At 43.7% G+C, this 20,144-nt stretch overlaps 1 protein-coding gene across 2 annotated transcripts in view; it reads right to left on the reverse strand.

Moving 5' to 3' along the window:
* Positions 1–14,107, reverse strand: part of PREP (prolyl endopeptidase) — a 140,075-nt gene extending 125,968 nt beyond the window's left edge. Inside the window, exons 1-2 of one of the 2 annotated variants that reach the window (XM_033234727.1) lie at positions 13,348–14,107; positions 8,027–8,101 (exon numbers count right to left, since the gene is read on the reverse strand). In XM_033234727.1, the coding sequence (XP_033090618.1) occupies positions 8,027–8,101; positions 13,348–13,392 (120 nt within the window). In that variant the 5' untranslated portion in view covers positions 13,393–14,107. Of the gene's footprint in view, positions 1–6,625; positions 6,776–8,026; positions 8,102–13,347 lie in introns of those variants that run through there. The other variant, XM_033234728.1, reaches the window with a different exon arrangement.
* Positions 14,108–20,144: the final 6,037 nt, after the last annotated feature.

Below are 20,144 nucleotides of genomic sequence, written 5' to 3' on the forward strand. Positions count from 1 at the left end.
AGACTGTCACCGAAATTGACACCAGAAAGAACAGAAACTCCTCAAGCTACACACTTTAAGGTTAACTCCAGAGACCAAAAACAAAAGCAAGCAAGCAAAGAAACAAACAAAAAGACTTCAGGACAGACAATGAAGGGCACCAGGGAAAGCAGATGTTTTCCTACACAAACTTTGTTCTCCGCTGATCTCTGTGACACTAAAATACCTACACAGAAATCCTAGGATTTAAATATCCCAGATATGATCAGAAGTCCTTTAAGATTTAAAACTTTCCTGCCAAGGAAAGAAACCGTACTGAGACAGGGGGAAAAGGTGGTGACATTTAAAGGATTCTTATCCTGCAATCCTGAAGGATTTCTGTTCTAATTGCCATAGCCCCTTAATCAGCTGGTGTAACGGGGTCACTTTCAGCTAGTCAGTGAGAGAATGAAAAGTGGGAACTCACATGCCCCAGAAAAGAAATCTACATTTATATTCCTTTCATCCTCTCCGAAACAAATTGGTATTTTATCTTATTTTTCAGAAGGAATGAATATAAATAAAAATACTTTCTTCCAATTCTGTTAGAGTTCTCTTCTCAAGGTCTGTGAAGGAAATGGAATTGCTGTTACTCTCATTTTGCCCAGGGCAGCACTCAGGGAGAATAAAAAGTTATTAGATAAATGCCACTGATATTCTACATTTAGCTAACTCATGTGCCCAAGCTCCAGGACAGTTCTGTGAAAGCCAGACCCGACAATCAGTTACAGTTAAGGCAGTCACCCCTTGAAAGGTGTACATTTTTCTTTTGTGTTTTCTCCTTCAGTAACTCAGTAACAACTTCTAGAACATTCAGCTAAAAGGGTGAAGACACAATAAGATGGGGTAAGATGGGGAGACTGAGATTACAAGAACATTGCTTCTACCTGGACCCCTGGGTTGCAAAACCAAGCCAGAAAAGTAAAAAAAAGAAAGTATCACTATTAGGAAGGGGAGCAAATTATGCAATATAAACTACCTGGTACCACACAGGTAAAGAGGCCAGGAAGAATAAATGCTAATTTAGCATTCCCCCAGGGATCAGAGAGATGCTGCCTCCACGATGAAAGCAACGTAAAAGAGCAGGGCTGACGGAAGAGCATTCTCCTTGCCTATAAGTCCCAACTCTACAATTCACCCTGGACATGAGGTCCATCTCCCTAGTGAGGAATAAATGCTGATTTATCTAAGTCTCTGGTTATATACATACACACACACACACACACACACACACACTTTTTTTTTTTTTAAATTAAAGAGACAAAGGCCGGGTGTGGTGGCTCACACCTGTAATCCCAGCACTTTGGGAGGCTGAAGCGGGAGGATTACTTGAGGTCAGGAGTTCAAGACCAGCCCGACAAATAGGGCAAAACCCGGTCTCTACTAAAAATACAAAAAATTGGCAGGTGGTGGTGGGCCCCTGTAATTCCAGCTACTCAGGAGGCTGAGGCACAAGAATCGCCTGAACCCAGGAAGCAGAGGTTGCAGTGAGCTGAGATTGTGCCACTGCAATCCAGCCTGGGTGATGGAATGAGACTGTCTCAAAAATAAACAAATAAATAAATAAAACAAAAATGCAGGGTTTCACTATGTCATCTCAGATGGTCTCAAATTCCTGGGCTCAAGTAATCCTCCCATCTTGGCCTCCCAAAGTGCTGGGATTATAGGTATGAGCCACTGTGCCTAGCCTGATTTCTAGAAGTCTCTGGATTTGGTCACTGGGCCACCACTGATCTTGAAGAAAATAGTTTATGCTAATGGGAGATGTTACTGGGAGTGGTACAAAGAAAAGGGTGGTTTCAACTATGTCAACAGGCATGCAGAAAGCGGCTTGTGGACAGGCAGGGAAAGAGAGGGAGAGAGCCCATGATAAAGTAAGATCTGAACAGGGCACACGTTCTAAGGGACCAAGAGACCGACTGAAAGGAAGAAGGCGGTTCAGAAGAGCTAAGGCAAAGTGTGGGGTTTGGGGTTTGCTTATTTGTTTACCAGGGGAAGTAAGTACACATACCAGAGGGAAATTTAGAAAGGTAAAGTTTAGGAAGTCAACCACATGTTTAAATTCACACACTGGAGAATCAAGTTGCCAAACACGGCATACGGCAAGACTGCGTCAAACTTCCTTCTTCAAGCTACAAAGGATAAGCGGGAAATGCGTGCGGAATAGGAAACATGCCTGATTATTGGGACCTACTTATCTAGTCTTCAAATCATTTTTTTTTTCTTTGAGACAGAGTCTCATTCTGTCGCCCAGGCTAGAGTGCAGTGGCGCAATCTTGGCTCACTGCAAGCTCCGCCTCCCGGGTTCACGCCATTCTCCTGCCTCAGCCTCCCGAGTAGCTGGGACTACGGGTGCCCCCCACCACGCCCAGCTAATTTTTTGTATTTTTAGTAGAGATGGGGTTTCACCATGTTAGCCAGGATGGTCTCGATCTCCTGATCTCATGATCCGCCCGCCTCAGCCTCCCAAAGTGCTGGGATTACAGGTGTGAGCCACCAAACCCGGCCTCAAATCGTTTTAGGGACTGCAAACTCCTTCTCTGGCCCTTCATGCTAATGCTACCATGGTTACCCTGATATCCCATTTACACCAGTGAAATTACACTGTGTTAAGTGCACTTAAACAGCATATTATACTTAGTAGGAATCTGAAGGATTTCTAAGTCAAAGTTTTTCCTTTACCTTACTTTTGGTGTTTAGTTTGTATTTCCACACAGTTCTCCCAGACCAGTTTTTACAAATGTAGTTTTTGTTTGTGTGTTTGTTTGTTTGAGACAGTCTCGTTCTGTCACCTAGGCTGGAGTACAGTGACATGATCTTGGCTCACTGCAACCTCTGCCTTCTGGGTTCAAGCGATTCCCCTGCCTCAGCCACCCAAGTAGCTGGAATTACAGGCGTGTGCCACCATGCATGGCTAATTTTTCTATTTTTAGTAGAGATGAGGTTTTGCCTTGTTGGCCAGGCTGGTCTTGAACTCCTGACCTCAGGTGATCCACCCGCCTCAGCCTCCCAAAATGCTGGGATTACAGGCGTGAACCACTGTGGCCGGCCCCATGCTGACCTGTTCAGACAGCATACTTCAGGTGTCAGAGGGGGCCTTTCCTGTGCATCTTCCATGCATACCTCTCATTCGTCCCTAGACAGGCTTGTTATTGATGCCAGTGAGTCTATCATCTTGGATCTGATGAGTTAAATTTTGGTCCCAGACTGAAGAGGTATGGTGTGTTTTTCATAAGAGCAGAAAAGCAGCATGAACATTTTCTATTTATGGTTATTAGCATGTACACAAAGGTGTATTAGCCATACCTTGCTGTAAAAAGGAGAATCTTTACAGAATCTCTAAAACAAATAAAGAGCTGCTTATTACACTTCCAATAAAAAACAGTCAAGAAGTGAGAAACATCTGTAGCTCTTTTACAAGATCTGAAATGCTATCAGTAGGTCTCGGATTTAATCTAGTATTTAATTTAGGTTGGCCAATCCTGACAGTGCCTGGCATTTAAGGCTATATCCTTTATAAAACAAAACCAGAGCAGACTTGTAACAGAAAATTCTCAAAAACAGGGGCGGGGCAGGGGGTAGAGGGAGAGTTGAATCTGGATGAATCTTTTCTAGCTGTCAAGGCCCATATTGCTATTTTATAGCAAATGCTTCAGATTGTACAAGATAACACATAATTCAGTTGATTCTCTGAAGCAAATCTAAGGCTGATATGAAAAATGTTAACAGAGATATTTTGTAAAGAAACAGAGGAGCAGCGCTGCTGCCCAATAGATACATTATGCAAGCTACATATACAATTTAAAAATTTCTAGTAGCCACATTAAGGAAAAAAAAAATTTCAATAATATATTTTATTTAATCCACTACACACAAATCATTTCAACCCTGTTTTTGAGAATTTTCCATTACAAGTCTTCTCTGATTTTGTTTTATAAAGGATATAACCTTAAATGCTAGACAGTGTCAGGATTGGCCAACCTGTATTAAATACTAGATTAAATAGAAACTCTATTTCAGATCTTATAAGAGAGCTACAGATGTTTCTAATGTCCTGACTGGTTTTATATAATCCATATAAAATATTAAGGTATTTCACATTTTTTTGTTCAAACTAAGTGTTTGAAATCCGGCATGTATTTTATGCTTACAACACATAATCAGTTCAGACTAGCCACATTTCAGGTCCTCAGGAGCTACAAGTGGCTAGTGGTTATTATATTGGATAACAGGATATTGACCAACATTTCTTGTAAATATAGTTGTAACGAACATAAAAGCAGGTAAGAAAAAATGGAATTTTACCACAGGAATTCAAGGACATTTTAATATTATCAGTAAAGCTATATAATTATCCTGATTGGTATTAAAAAGAAATTGAAATCCAAAACTAAAAGCAGGAATAACAATGCTTAAACAAGACGACAAATATCATTCAAAATAACAATTTAAACACTAGGCTAGAAAGTTCTTTGTCACTACTATTCGTACGTGTTTTGCAGAGCTTTGACCAATTCAATAAGACCTGAACCAAAATTTGGTAGAGGAGAAAATAATATTTGATTGTAGATTATATGATTATGTATCTAGAAAACCTAAGGGAAATAACTGAAAACTTATTTGAATCAGTGAGTTCAAAAAAACTACTAGGTACAAAATGTATAAAATAACCAAAGTTTCGTAGAAGAGAAAATAGAATTATCACTAAATTTGATTATATGTTATGATTATGTATCTAAAAATCTAAGGGAAATGACTGAAAATTTAGTGAGTTCAGTAAGGGAACTAGGTACAAAATAAATATAAAATCGGTAGCAGGAGCTAGTTTAGTCGGGTGTGGCGGTATGCACCTGTAGCCCCAGCTACTTGGGAGGCTGAGGCAGGAAGATGGCTGGAGCCCAGAAGATGGCTGCACTCCAGTCTGGGCGAGAGCAAGACCCTGTATCTAACAAGAGTCAGTAACACTTGTATATGCCATCAATAATGAAAAAGGAATGCATTTGATAGCAATGACAAAAAGCAAATACCTGAGAATGGAGAAGAGATTTCAAGGCTACTGCAACAAGTAGTCATATCATTGTCAGAAATGTGGAGATCTAGAAAAGCGTGTGTTTGGGACATTACTTGTAATAGTGAAAAGTTGAAAACAATAATTTCCAAGAGAAGTCATTAGGCGTAATATCGTGCATCTGCCTGATGAAACAGTATGACTATTAAAATTCTGGGCTGTAAAGATTGCTTTCTAATACGAAAAATTGCCATGGTAGACTATGAAGTCAGAGAAGAATGTAAGATCACAGTACCCTGAATTATTACAATTTAAAATATATATATATTTTAAAAAAAGAACAGGTTAGCATGAGAGCGGGGGCTGGCCCAGGGTTCACACATGAGGGCCTACAAAAGCACATGGCAAGCACAGACATGAATAAATTCCTTTAGCTTGCATCTACAAAGTATTACGCCCAGTCTTTTTATTTTTATTTATTTTTTAATGTGCAATTGATAACCACCTGGTCTACCCGGGTTACCCCTGACTACACACTTACTAGCTGAGTAATCATGGACAACATACTTAATCACTCAGCACCTCCATTTCTTCATCTGTAAAACGGGGGAAATAAAAATATCTATTTCAGAGTTTGAGAATCAAATGAAACACGATATACAAAACTCCCGGTAAAGTGCCTGGCACATAGTAAGCATCCAAGAAACGTACACCACAAAAATAACAGTGTACACTCCATTGCCTTAGTTTCCACCAAGAGCTGACTGTAAGATCATTAATTAGCAGTTTCATCCACTAATTGGAAGCTTGATATCCACTAATAAGTGGCTTGTCATCCACGAATCTGTCATTATCAACTAAGGAATAGCAAAGTATACATTCATTAACAGATAAAATCTGGGTCATTTTGACAGCACTCAATCACTCAATCACCATCAAAGGCTGTAGAAATCCAGGTTACAGCCAATACTTCAGGCGAAGAAATCATCGTGTCTTAGGGACAGTCTTCCAAGAGATGCACAAGAACTTCACCCTTTCCCTGGTGCTTTCTAGCCTGTACAGGTTAGGCAGGTGTGTGTGACTCTCCACTCCCAGACCCAATCCCTCTGTCTCAGCTCAGTCCAGTGCTGAACAATCAAGGTAATCTGTGGCAGGGATGAAGTGGGGCGGTAACCCCACACCTGTTCTCTGTTCCCCCAGACTTACCTGCAGAGCTACAGCCTTCACCATTCCTAAAGATACTCCTGGGTTTCTCACTTTAGAATTTCTGCCCATCCACTACTATAACCCAGTGCTTCCAGAAAGAAAAATTAAACCCCAAATATCAACCATTCTCATCCATGAGATCTTTGTCTTTCTTGAAGGGGGTTAGAGAAAGAATGTAGGATTGCAGATAAAAGTAAAAAGCACTGGGAAATCTCAAAATAGCAGTGTGCTTACTTTAGGGACAAAGGATAAAAAGAAGTCGTTAAGAGCTTTGCAGTGGGCTAAGGAGAGACGCTACTCACGAAGAACAGGTGAGGATGGCAGAAAGCAGGTGAGCCAGTGCTTGAGACTAAAGGAAGAAGAAAGAGATGATCATATGGTTTACTCCCCTACCTCTACTTTCTCCTCTTTTCTCCATATACCATCATGCTCCGGCTAAGCTCTTCACTCCATCCCTTTCCTTGTCCCAGTGGGGAGATGGGCAATTCCACATCAGGAAGGGATGCTTTTCTGGCAAATCTGAATTCAGGTCTCCAGAGAACACTGGTATATACGGTGGCAAGGGACCGCAGGAAACAGGCGGAGTTAAGACACAGGCGTTTGAAGACTGGCCTGAAAAACTACCTAGAGCGCCATTTAACATTTTTTTTTTTTTTAAATGGGAAACATACCCTGCGACTCTAAAGAAGCTCGAATAAATTTCAGGATGGTGAACACATTAGAAACAGTAAATATGTACTAAGTATTATGAACTATGACTATAAATAAAAGAACCAAAGAACGTAAGATGAACTTGAGAAACACTATTCCCCGACCCAAGCAAACTTAATTAACTACATAAAGTATATATAAATAGGCTGGGCACAATGGTGCACACCTGTAATCCCAACACTTCGGGAAGCCGAGGCGGGAGGATCACTTGAGGCCAGGAGTTCGAGACCAGCCTGGCCAACATGGTGAAACCCCCGTCTCTAGTAAAAATACAAAAATTAGCAGGGTGTGGTGGCACATGCCTGTAATCCCAGCTACTTGGGAGGCTGAGGCACAAGAACTGTTTGAACCTAGGAGGCGGAGGTTGCAGTGAGCCAGGATTGCACTAGTGCCCTACAGCCTGGGTGACAGAGTAAGGCTCTGTCTTCAAAAAAAAAAAAGTATACATAAGTGACAACTCCCAGGCACTCCAAAAGGTGAAAAATGTGTGTGGGACATAGGACTCAGGGCCACCTTCACTACTGAATGAGACTTCAGCAGGATCCTTGAAATACTGTTTCTCCAAAAGAATACAAAAGCTTTGTGTTTTTAGGGGAGAAAATGCTCCCCTCTGCCCCTTTACTACTTAGCTTTTGTTACATTGTTGTTGACATCAATAAGCAATCTAAGGACAGTATTCAGTTTTCAAGACCTGATACTCATTTCATATACAAGATGTTCTTTTCTTTAGAAAAAAACATTGAGGTAATTTTTTCCTTTAACATCATTTCTATCTAGGTTTCCAATTTTTCTTTTGGCAAAAATCAGTTTTCTGATGTTTTCACTTAAAATAGCTCATCAGTGTCACCATGAACCATAAACATTATCTGAAACACTTACATGACTTTCTCTGGGACTAAGTCATGCTTTCGTCTTTTTCCCATGAATCACTTGACAAAAAGTAGTGGTAACAACAGGTATACTCACCATCCCATGGCAGAAAACCCAGGAGAACACCAGAAAGGAAAAGCTGTAGTTAACTGACAGTTAGAGTTTGGTGCCAGCTACTAAGGCTGCCTTATCTTTAATTAGAAACCAAATTACCTTTGTCTGTTCACTGTCGGGATCTTCAAGCCAGGCATAAGGGTCACAAATTTTATGTCCATGATAATCCTGTACCTGTAAAAGACAAAATGAGGTATTAGATAATTACTCTCTAACCCCGATTAAAACTGGTATTTTTTTTAATGTAATGGAGAAATACGAAAGGGACGGACAAAAATACTAATTGGCTCACTGGCAACGTGTCTGCCCCAATTACCACATGAACCAAAGTTGGCAGGTTCTCAAAGGTGTCAAGCCACCCTTCATGAAAAGAATGTTTTAGCTAGAGAGGAAAGAAAGATGAAAGGTCAGAACAGGAAACCGCTCTGTCCCTACAACACAAAACAAAGACCTGCCACTGTGCTAAAGAAACTTGAAAACGTGCTGTCAGCAGCCAAGCACAGAATGACACAATACAGTGGACAATACAGTGAGCACACAAGAAGGGCACGTCAGGGAGGGGCTCACACACACGTGCTCGCTCTCCTGTTCCACTGAGTTTCCCAATGATTAGAAAATCTCCCTGCAGTATAGCCCAGTTTTGCTTTTAAGTCTACACTGCCAAAAAGCAAGTTACTAATATGTAGTATAATGATTCTAATTGACATATGTTTAAAGAGCTGACTTAAATGCAATGGCAAAACATTTTAAAACTAATGCCTTTCTTCCTTTTTATTGTTATGAAATCCTTTTTTTTTTTAATGTTTACAAAAAGAAGGTGCAAAAGCATCACCCATTCAGGTTACCACGATATTGGAGGAAATAAAACTGCTTAGTGTAAGTAGAACCCAGCCAAAGGAAGCTTTCTGGAGCTTCTAAGGCCTGGCCTTAGAAGTCACCTGAAGGCATCTGAAGGAGCAAGTACAAGCAGTTTTCACCATTCCTCAAATGATTATGCCAAAAGTATTATCCAGCAGTAAAATCATTACAAAAATCTCTCCACCTGATACCATCAAGATTAACCTCATTAGGGCAGGGTGTGGTGGTTCACACCCGTAATCGCAGCACTTTGGGAGCCTGAGGCGGGCGGATCACTTGAGGTCAGGAATTCTTTTTTTTTTTTTTTTTTTTTTTTTTGAGGCGGAGTCTCGCTCTGTCTCCCGGACTGGAGTGCAGTGGCCGGATCTCAGCTCACTGCAAGCTCCGCCTCCCGGGTTTACGCCATTGTCCTGCCTCAGCCTCCCGAGTAGCTGGGACTACAGGCGCCCGCCACCTCGCCCAGCTAGTTTTTGTATTTTTTTTAGTAGAGACGGGGTTTCACCGTGTTAGCCAGGATGGTCTCGATCTCCTGACCTCGTGATCCACCCGTCTCGGCCTCCCAAAGTGCTGGGATTACAGGCTTGAGCCACCGCGCCCGGCCGAGGTCAGGAATTCAAGACCAGCCTGGTCAACATGGTGAAATCCTGTCTCTACTCAAAATTTAAAAATCAGCCGGGCATGGTGGCAGGTGCCCGCAATCTCAGCTACTCGGGAGGCTGAGGCAGGAGGATCTCTTGAACCCAGGAGGCAGAGGTTGCAGTGAGCTGAGACCACACCATTGCACTCCAGCCCAGGCAACAGAGCAAGACTCCATCTCAAAAAACAAAACAAAACAAAACAAAAAGATTAACCCCATTAATGAAACCACACTGACAATGTCTTGCCAATCAAGTCTCTGAACCACTCCAACATACTGGTTAAGGCTTTCTGTATAAGGCTGTTGGGAAGACTACCTCTATCTCAGATGAATTTTTAATCTGTCTCCTTGCTTTGTTCTATAATGCCAGAAGGTAAGGGCTATTTCCTAAAGAAAGCTTAGCGCTGCTCCAGTTGCAGTGTGGCTGCTGGCTAGGTGAGAACAATCTCCCTGGCCCTTACAACACTGGGCCCTCCACATCTGTCCTCGTCTGATGCCAGCTGAAAGAACTCCTGGGGAAATGCACAACTGGATAAATGGGCAGGTAAGCCAGAACACTCTGTATATATTCTCATTAAACAACTGACGGAGCAAGAGACATAAAAACAAGAGCAAGGAACTTAAAATCCGACTAAAGCCTCTCCTGATGGGTCTTCATAAAGTCACCAATTTCCAATCCTGACCTCTCTAAATTTTAGCAGATTGTCACCACCGAACAAAAGCTTTTTATCTTCTCATCTGCAAGTCTTTTACATTTTACACACCTTGAAGTGGTTATAAAATAGGCTTAAAATAACAATCTTCTTTTCCTAGCATTAAGAAATCAGAAAATGTTGAATTGTAAAGCATCTTTCAATCATACACTTCTAGGAGCAATAGCAGGGACAAGGTTGGGTAACGTGACCAGAACCATATCAAGTTCAGAACCAGACCTGGGACTAAAGCAGTCAGCCCACCGTTTTCCCCAAACACTCATCAGAGGGGGCAGAATAGACACTTAAAAAATGTTCCTGGATATGTTACTAAATTCAAGCATATCCAGAAATTTACACCAAGCAGCCCTATCTGCTCAGACCAGGCAACACCATTTACAGCAGATGGAAGTTATTGATTAGATATTTTTAACTAGGATAAGAAACTGATTCTCTCTAGGACAATTCCACAGTCAATCCCAGGAGTCACAACTCCCCACCTCCAATTTTTTCTAAGACCACACCCTACAAATGAGGTGGGTGTGTCTTATCGCCACGTCCCTTGAATCAAATTCTTCCACCTGATTTAAGTTTGCTCATCATTCTTGATCTCCCCAAGAGGCTTTAAAAATAGAGCCCTGATAAGGTACTGTACTACTTAATCCTGTTCGATATTTGTACCGTTCAACAGTTCACCCACTGCCTTCACGACAAAGTGCAGACTCGTACACACAGCACGCAGGACCCATCAAACCTGCCCTGGTCATCTTTCAAGCCCCAGGCCAGTTTATCCACCTACTGATGGTCTGGTCAGAACGGCCTTCTTGCCACCCTACAAACAAATGCAATTCCGCAACCATCCAGGTCTGCCTAGCTATGACTTTATTTTAGTCACAGGATCAGGAATGTCCTTTGTCCCTTACCCAACTGGTCAACTTCCAGACTCAATTTACATAATACTTCCTCCTCCTGATAGAAATTAGTACCATCCTATTCTGTGTTCTCCTCTCATCCTAAATCCTCTTCTATCAGAGTGTGAGTCCCCTGTAGTAGGCCTGTATTTCCAGATAGCAACTCTCTTAAAGCAGTGATCAATGGCATTGCACAAGAAGTGTCACGGCTTCCAAATTTCTGCCCAAAGAGGCAGAACTCCACCAAAACGGTTTCAATGCTCCAACACTTTCAGCAGAATATTGAGCATGTGGATGAAGGTGCTCAAGTGAAAGAGACAGAAAGCTACAGCAATCCCCAGCTGATACTGGGGAGAAACAAACCCATCCTAGAAACCAAAGGTTACAATTTAAGCAAATACCTAAGTCAAGCCTAGGGCTTAGTAACCAAATCTTAATGCAAAAAAAAAAAAAAAAAAGATACTCCACCGTAGGCTGAGGTAGCCACAGAACAGGATTCAGACTGAGCCAGAGCTATATTCCCTTGGCCCTGAGGCTTCGAGTTATCATGAGTTGTTTAATGAGAAGGAACTGGAGTGTATTAAAATCCACAGTATACTCTTCCGAGTTAATTGTTTATAATCTTTTAGATGTCTTCATAAAATCCCCACTTAAACCTTTCATGAACTATTAAACACAGATAAATAAACTGTAGGATTTAGGCACCCAGAGTGGTGAAAAACTAACAAGTAACTCTAAAAACAAACTTAAAACTGCACTTATCAAACCACAGAATGGGTAGTTCTTTATATTCTGAACCTCAAGAACCAGAACCAAATAGTCACATGTCTTCCCATTACTAGTCTGGAACACTGCAGAGCTAGACTGTCACGTGAATGAATGAATGAATGAATGACAACATTCCTACTGCAGAAGCAAGTAAGTCCTATGGTCAGTCCAAATATTTCACATAGAGAAAAAAGGCCCATAACAGGTAAGAGCTGCTAAAAGTCACCTAACTAGTGAATGACAGAACCAGAACTAGCACTCTGGTCTTTTCATTTAGTCCAGCCTCTTTCTCTATTCCAGCAGGATCACTTTACTCCCATATACAAAGGAAACAACCCTTTAAATCACAGGAATAGAGCTTCTTGAGCTGTTAGGGTGAATTTAATAAGCAAGCAGCTGAGCAGACTGAGAAAACATGGTTACCAGATGGCCACTGGTCAAAGAAACTATGAATGAATACATCGGTGTCACTTGGAAGTCTTAATTTAAAACAGTATGTCCTTTAAAGCGTCAGCATCCTTTACCCCAACGTAACACGTGCTTTAAAGTAAACACTTTCTGGCATAAATCGGGAAAGTAAACAGAAAAACATTAAAACTGTGTTACACAAATACATACTCATTCTGATTACATTTTAAGTAATCTGAGAAATGTAAGAGAATTAGTAAGAGAATCATGGCCACATGTGGATGCAATCCAGTTCTTAAGACGTCAAATTCACGTTTACACAAAAAAGGTGTCTGCCCAGAATTCCGCCTACTGGATCTCAACAGTTACCTTGAGTTCATCTGCAGCTTAGGCAAATGGTGGTCAACTCCGCCACTAGACAAAACTTACTTATTCTGAAAAAGATCAACCCCTCTCCCTTCTAAGACCTCCTCTCACCCTCTCTCAACTCCTTCTCTTGTTTAAGAAAACATGGATCAGCATGGCCACACTATGGGGTCACTGCTCCGCCTTCCCCATTTCTGTCTGGGTCTCTGGCACCCCCAAGGCCCAATGCGCATCATCAGACCTGGGACAGGGTAGGCGCCCAATACACCTTTTAAAATCGAACGAATATGCTTCAACTCTAAGGACTTTTAAAGTGTAAGTTTTAAAAAGTTTGTTTTCGTTTATAAATGTGACATATCACACACACACACACACACACGCGCGCACACGCACACACCAGCGGACACTTTCTCCTACCACCATATTTAAGCAAGAGGCTTCGCCAGTCAAAAAAGCAGTGACACCGTCTGTCTTCCCACTCCCTACAGACACTCATTCCTACCCGGGCGTCTGCCCTTGACCCCATTGATTCTGGAAAGCCGCCGGTCGGCGCTGCCCACAGACTCCGCCGCCAGCACTAGCAGAGTGACCGCCCGCGGGGCCCCAGCGCTGTAGAGGAGCCCCGCGCCCCCGGCCCAATTCTCCCAAACAAAGGCCGAGGGGGAAGGGAGGGACGCGGGGGGGCAAAGGGCTGCAGGGAGAGGAGCTGCGAGCGCCACGGGTCAGGCCGGCGGGGCACCTGCGCCCTGGAGCCCTGTGGGCGGGGGCAGGGGTACTTACGGCAGTCTCGTCGCGGTACACGTCGGGGTACTGAAGGGACAGCATGGCCGGGGACAGGCAGGGGGCAGCGTGGAGGGGCGCGGGCTCCGGGAGCGGACCTGAGCAAGCCGGGCTGACCGCGAGGCGCGGCTGGGGCGCAGGTAGCGGCAGGGCGGGCGGCTCACGGCCACAGCGAGCACAAACCGACTGGCGGCGCGGCGGCGAGGACGTGCAGAAAGCAGGAAGCCGCTGTCGGCGAGGCCGGGAGCCCCTCCCCGGCGGGCGGGCCCAGCGGCGGCGGCGGCGGCAAGAGGGAGCGGGCGGTGCCGAGCGTGCGCCAAGCCCGGCGCACAGCTCCCTCTGCAGGAGCGCCGGCCGCGCCCGCGCCGCCCGGGCGCATGGAGGCACGCCGGCTACGCGCTCGCCCACGCCCGGCCGCCTGCCGGGCCTCTGCGCCTGGGACACGTCCCTCCACCGAGGCCAGGTCCCCGCGTCTTCCCCAGCGCCCTGCCTCGCTTTGGCAGCGCTCGCAGGACTGCCTGTAGGAGAGTGAAGGCCCTGGGTTTCCTTGCTGATGGAGTCCGCCACTATCCCCAAGCCTTCCTGTTCCCGGGCTGGGTACGGCGGCGAAGGGAGACCTTGCCTCTCCCCAGCCTTGGAAGCAGAGGGTTGGAAGCAGTGGCCTTATGTCCACTGCCTGCGACTCTGGACTTGAAGGGAAGAAGTAATCGATCATGATGACCGTGAAAGAAACACGTCTGCCTTCATCCCAGGACCCCTGGTGGACACTGGGTGGTTTAGCATCCGGACTATGGAGATGCTTTGGAGGTGTTGGCAGGACTACGGCTGAGCCCTTATTTGAGATTTACCAATTGAGAAACGACCAAGATTAAGAGGCCTGGAACTCATCGGGGGTATTTTATTTATCCTGCCTGTTCCTCATTTCCCCTCCTGCTGTCATGCTTGTTTATTGAACACCTACTGTTTATGGGGAAAAAAAGATATTAGACAAGATGCTTGACCTCAAACCCATGAAAATTTAACAGTTACATGTCATCATCCTCGGGCTAGCAGCGGTATGTGTTCTGGTCTTACTTCCTGGACCACCCAGAAGAGACTTTATAGCCCCAGTCATCAGGGATATAGTGTGTGCCCAGTATGTTTTCTATCCCTGGCTTCCAAAAAGTCCTGGAAGAAAGAATAGGTGTAACCAGAAAGTCCTTCAAGTCCTGAATCTAAGTGGATATGGTAACTATTGTAAACTTGTGTCCTCCATCTCTTTTGTGATATGGTCCCAATTCCACGCCTCGCCCTTAGTTCACCATTTCCATTCATAGTAATGTGTCATCATTTCTGCGTCTGATCCCGGATACCCCCTCCTTGGGCAATCTGAGAATTCTCAATTCTGGGAGAACTCACGCTATTGATAACAAACTTCGTGCAAACACAGGGGCATAGCCCGCTACAGCCCAGAAGTCCCAATTCCAGTCCCCACCTCCTGCCTTCCCTAGCTGTCACCTGATGCAGGGACTGGCAGGCATTGTCTCCTTCTGCCACTGTGATGGATTTTTTAAAGAGCAACCCAGGAGCACTTGACCCAGCAGACCCCCTAATGATCATGTTAATGCTTATTGAGTGTTTTTTTCAATGCATCAGCAAACTATGCTTATTGTTTTTTCAATGTATCAGGAAAGTATCTAGAACTAACGTCCCAATTTTATAGTTAAGGAAAACTGGGACTGACTTTTGCCCAGGACTTCACAAAAAGTGAAAAAGTAGAGCCAGGATTCAAACCTAGGTCTCTCTAATACCAATGCTCATTCTTAACCACTCTGACGGCCCTCCTACCCATAAATAAGTAGAGATACTCTAGAGTCTAGGGGCACCCCTTAGCAGGGAAAACTTCAATTTAGCAGGGCCTAAAGAAAATGTGGAAATTGTGGTACTCAAAAGACAAATCAAACCTCAGATATCATCCTCTCTTCCCTTTCAGTCAACTGTTCTGATGCCTAGTTCCTCTGGGCCCTGAGAGCTAAAGGTTTGTAGTGGCACAGACAGTGCAGTAGGCTCCCAGCAGGTTGTCTGCACCTGGAGTGAGATGGAGTGGGAGGGAAGGTGAGAGAGCACCCTTTCCCCTCCCATTGGCCACATCAGTTGCACTTCCGTTTGCCAATGTGTTGTCTCCTTTAATCCTTATAGCAAAGACCATTTTACAGATGAGGAAAAGGAATCTCAGCAGCTTTAAGGGAATTAGTTCAAAGTCATCACACAGCTAAGACAATACAAAATTCATATTCATCAGTTGACTGCAAAGTTAACTTTGTCCATAGACAATGAAGAGAAAGGAAGTATTTGAACTATCTCAGAATGGAAGTGCTACCTCCAGAATAAATACCAGAGCACTCTTTGACCTCTGACACATAGACTGTTTTCAGGGGAGTTGTAGAATTTACACCATGATAACTCATGCTCTAACTCAGAACCCTAGGCCCTTGGGGGAATGAGGGTGAGCAGAGACACAGAAGGACTTCCAGGGCAGCCTTCAACCTCTCTTCTGACCTCAAACTTTGTGCCCCACTCAGTTAAGCAGAGTCACCCTCCGAAGAAGGCAGGCTAGTGATCATTTACTGCTGCTTGGCTGTCTCTACCCCACCTTGAGTTGCTTATGAAAGCAACCCCCACCCACATGTGGTCTACAAGAGAGGATTTCTGGTAAATGCACGAGGATGCCCACCCAAGGGGTGAAGTAGGGACTGAAATACATCTCACTCTCCACTTGCCACACTGCAAACAGGTGCTGGCACATTCACCTGGAGGAAGGGATGTCCTAGTCTCAAGGGGCTGCACCTTCCCGGGTAAAGGATATTTTTCTAATCACACAAGGGTGCTGTCTTGTTAGCACCCCTTAGAGATGGATGCTTTGAGTGCTGCCTGGATAATCCACCCTTTAATCTGACTCTGGTTACCAGGTAGCTAGCTAACATACTGACTAATTGGGGGAGTGGAGTCATTTCAGACTGTGTTTCCCCAAAGATTTATGTTGCTTTTTCCAGTGTGACCTTTAGTGGAAATTCTTATGTATTCTTGTATATCTAATCTTTGCAAGGCATCATGAAATGTGAAATAGCACCTAGGATAAGAGTAAGTAAGATTCTCTTTCAGGCTCTGTCACTAACTCGTTTCCTAACTTTGAATGAGTCCATCATATCATCAATATTTTAATTTAGAAATTGTGGCAGTTGGGTCAGGTGGTTTCAAAAGAATCTAAGATTCTTTAATTCTGAGTGGGAACAGAAGGTACAGGAACCTCAGAAGTAACTCCGAATTAAGAATAAGATTGTCCTGAGAGAGAATTGTCCAAACCTTATGGACAGATGCTGGTAAGATTGGGCAGTAATTATCAGTCTACTGAAAAGACTTTCTCCATAGTTTTCTTCTGTTTTCAAACAATTCACAAGAGAAGATTTGGCTCTAGGGACTATTGTTGGGCCTGTAGTCCATACTAAATTCATAGGTCTGACCTTTTCAGGAACTGTAACTGTTCCCTTATTTTATTTATTTATTTATTTATTTATTTATTTTTTTGAGACGGAGTCTTGCTCTATTGCCCAGGGTGGAGGGCAGTGGCACGATCTTGGCTCACTGCAAGCTCTGCCTCCCGAGTTCACGCCATTCTCGTGCCTCAGCCTCCCAAGTAGCTAGGACTACAGGCACCCGCTAGCATGCCCAGCTAATTTTTTTCGTATTTTTAGTAGAGACTGGTTTCACCGTGTTAGCCAGGATGGTCTTGATCTCCTGACCTCGTGATCCACCCACCTCGGCCTCCCAAAGTGCTGGGATTACAGGCGTGAGCCACCGTGCCAGCCCTTCTGTTCCCTTCTAATACCCTACTCTCAGCATAGGCATATGGTTAAAAGGAGATCTGAAGGGTCTGGAATTACAGCTGTGAAATCCAGGTCTCCACCTCATTCTTCCCCTTCTCAGTTTAATGCTTGGCTGAATTAAGCACTAAAATGAGAGGATAGGGCTGAATTCAATCCAGATTAAAAATGTGGGCAGAGAAAGTAAATCAAGAATGAATCTGAAGTATTTTTCTACTTCAGTTCATGGAACTTATTTAAAGCATTTCTAATGAAGTTCCTAAGATAGGAATGTTTTTAAATCAGGAGAGAGGAATCTTTTTTCTTACGCCAATGGTAGGAGAAAAATCAGGCGTGGCCCCCTGCATGAAAAATTAACTTGTTTCATTTAAGTAGAAAAAGAGTAGAAAAAGATGAAACGATCTATTCATCTACTGTTTTAAATGGAGAACTGAGAACTTAAAACTATTCAATAAATACAACGTATAATAGAAAATGTGTCAGTTCAAAATGATTGGGTATAAAGTTAGAGAGGGAGGAGTTTAGGAAGGAAAAGAAAGGGGGAAAATGGGATAGACAAAGCAAGATGGACACACAGCATCACAGCTTTGCTCATACCAAGAAAAGTAAAGGTAAGCACAAAAAGATAGTATGGAGACAGGTAAGCACATGAAAACCTACAGAAAATCAGGGTTGGACAACTGCAAAGAGAGTTTGATGGAGCAACATTTCATCTTGTGGCCTTTAGGATATTGTTACAAATTTTAAGTTCTATTGGAATTTGTAAAACTCTAGGATAATTAATAATTATCCTTTTCGTGCCTTTTTTTTTTTTTTTTTTTTTTTGAGACAGAGTCTTGCTTTGTCACCCAGGCTGGAGTGCAATGGTACAATCTCGGGTCACTGCAACCTCTGCCTGCCGGTTCAAGTGATTCTCCTGCCTCAGCCTCCTGAGTAGCTGGGACTACAGACGCCACCACTATGCCCAGCTAATTTTTGTATTTTTTTTTTTGAAATGGAGTCTTGCTGTGTCTCCCAGGCTGGAGTGCAGTGGCCGGATCTCAACTCACTGCAAGCTCCATCTCCCAGGTTTATGCCATTTTCCTGCCTCAGCCTCCCGAGTAGCTGGGACTACAGGCGCCCGCCACCTCGCCCGGCTAGTTTTTTGTGTTTTTAATAGAGACGAGGTTTCACCACATTGACTAGGCTGGTCTTGAACTCCTGACCTCAAGTGATCTACCCCCTTCAGCTTCCCAAAGCGCTGGAATTACAGGTGTGAGCCACTGCACCCAGCCTCTCCTGGTGCTTTTCTAATTAATGTAAACTAAGCAGAATATCTGACCTACATGTTCCAGGTTCTTCACCCTGATCAGTTTTCTCCAGTTTTCTCTGGAGTTAACTGAGTAGCAACCAGGTAATTGCTTTTCCATTTGCTACTGCTTCTCTCATGCAGTACTCACTGCTATCTTGATTTAGAAAGAACTAACCCTGGCTGGGCATGGTGGCTTACGCCTGTAATCCCAGCACTTTGGGAGGCCCAGGCCGGCAGATCACGAGGTCAGGAGATCGAGACCATCCTGGCTAACACAGTGAAACCTCGTCTCTACTAAAAATACAAAAAATTAGCTGGGCGTGGTGGTGGGCGCCTGTAGTCACAGCTACTTGGGAGGCTGAGGCAGGAGAATGGCATGAACCCAGGAGGCGGAGCTTGCAGTGAGCCTAGATCATGCCATTGCACTCTAGCCTGGGCGACAGAACGAGACTCTGTCAAAAACAAAAGAAAAGAACAAAGCCTATATTCAAGTTTACTGTGCTGGTCTTATTTGACATTTATAGTTTAACCATTTATCAATAAACCACAATGTAGCATTATAGCCTCTGCAAAGTAATATGTTCTGAGGAAGTTTTGTCTTTATTCAGTCCATTATACCCTGCACTGTGGAGAGTCAGTCAAAAAGTCCAGTGCCAAACCGATTTAGGGATTTGCCCCAATCCTTAAGACAATCTAAAGTACCTAAGCCCTGTCTTGGGGTAGCTCAAATTCCATTGAAAGATAACTGACAGAATCCCCAGCTCTCTCGTGGGGAAGGGAGAAAGAAAAACTGCTTCTGTTTTTGTTTCTGTCAAAGTGCTACATGGAAGTTTTTAGTGTGGGCAGTAAGGTGGACTAGACAGGTCCTCCTAAAAGAAAGAGTTGCTATTACATTGCTCTTACTCTTACTCCTTACACTCTTACTCCTTCCAAACAGATCAGCCATTTAAAAATATGTACCAAAAAGAGAACACTGAGAAGCAATAGGGTCCCTGTGATTGAAAAAATTAAAAAAAAAACACCAACTCCAAGGGACATTATTTACATGATATTCCATGTAAGTGGTACTCTCTGGAGTTGTGAATGTAATTTCCCTGTACACACTCAAGAAAGGTTGCCCCTGAAAATAAATGACTATATCGGAGTTGTCAATCATAAGTGGCCATCTTTGAAAGAAAGCGTCCTAATGTAGGCTCAGAGATTTTATACTGATTAAATCAGCCATGATTTAAATCACTATCAAAGATCATGCAAGGACACTGTACTGGCTTTTTGTCTCTTAGTATCCAGCAACATTTTCACACCACTTTGCTATCCTCTGTACTGCAAAGGGCTGCAAGCCTAAAAACATTTCCTGAACTCCATTGTCGACTCATTTCTGGCTAGGTTCTACCAATGAGAAAATAAAGATGAGAATGGGGAGGAAGAGAGATACTACTTTTCTCTTTTAACTTAGGTTCTGGCAATGGCAGGAACTTTCCAATCACTGAAGTCTGCTGCAATAGGAGCATAGGTGGATCGGCAGTGGGGAGCCTGGGGTCTCAGAGGCATCAGCAGCTAATTTAGCAATTTCAAATGGCCTATGGACTTCCAGGACCTTGCAGAGCTAGTGGAGCTTCTTATGCAGTAGCAGCAGTAACCAGAAT

The sequence above is a fragment of the Trachypithecus francoisi genome, unplaced genomic scaffold (genome assembly GCF_009764315.1).
Source record: "Trachypithecus francoisi isolate TF-2019V2 unplaced genomic scaffold, Tfra_2.0 Lachesis_group15, whole genome shotgun sequence".
Taxonomy (NCBI): domain Eukaryota; kingdom Metazoa; phylum Chordata; class Mammalia; order Primates; family Cercopithecidae; genus Trachypithecus; species Trachypithecus francoisi.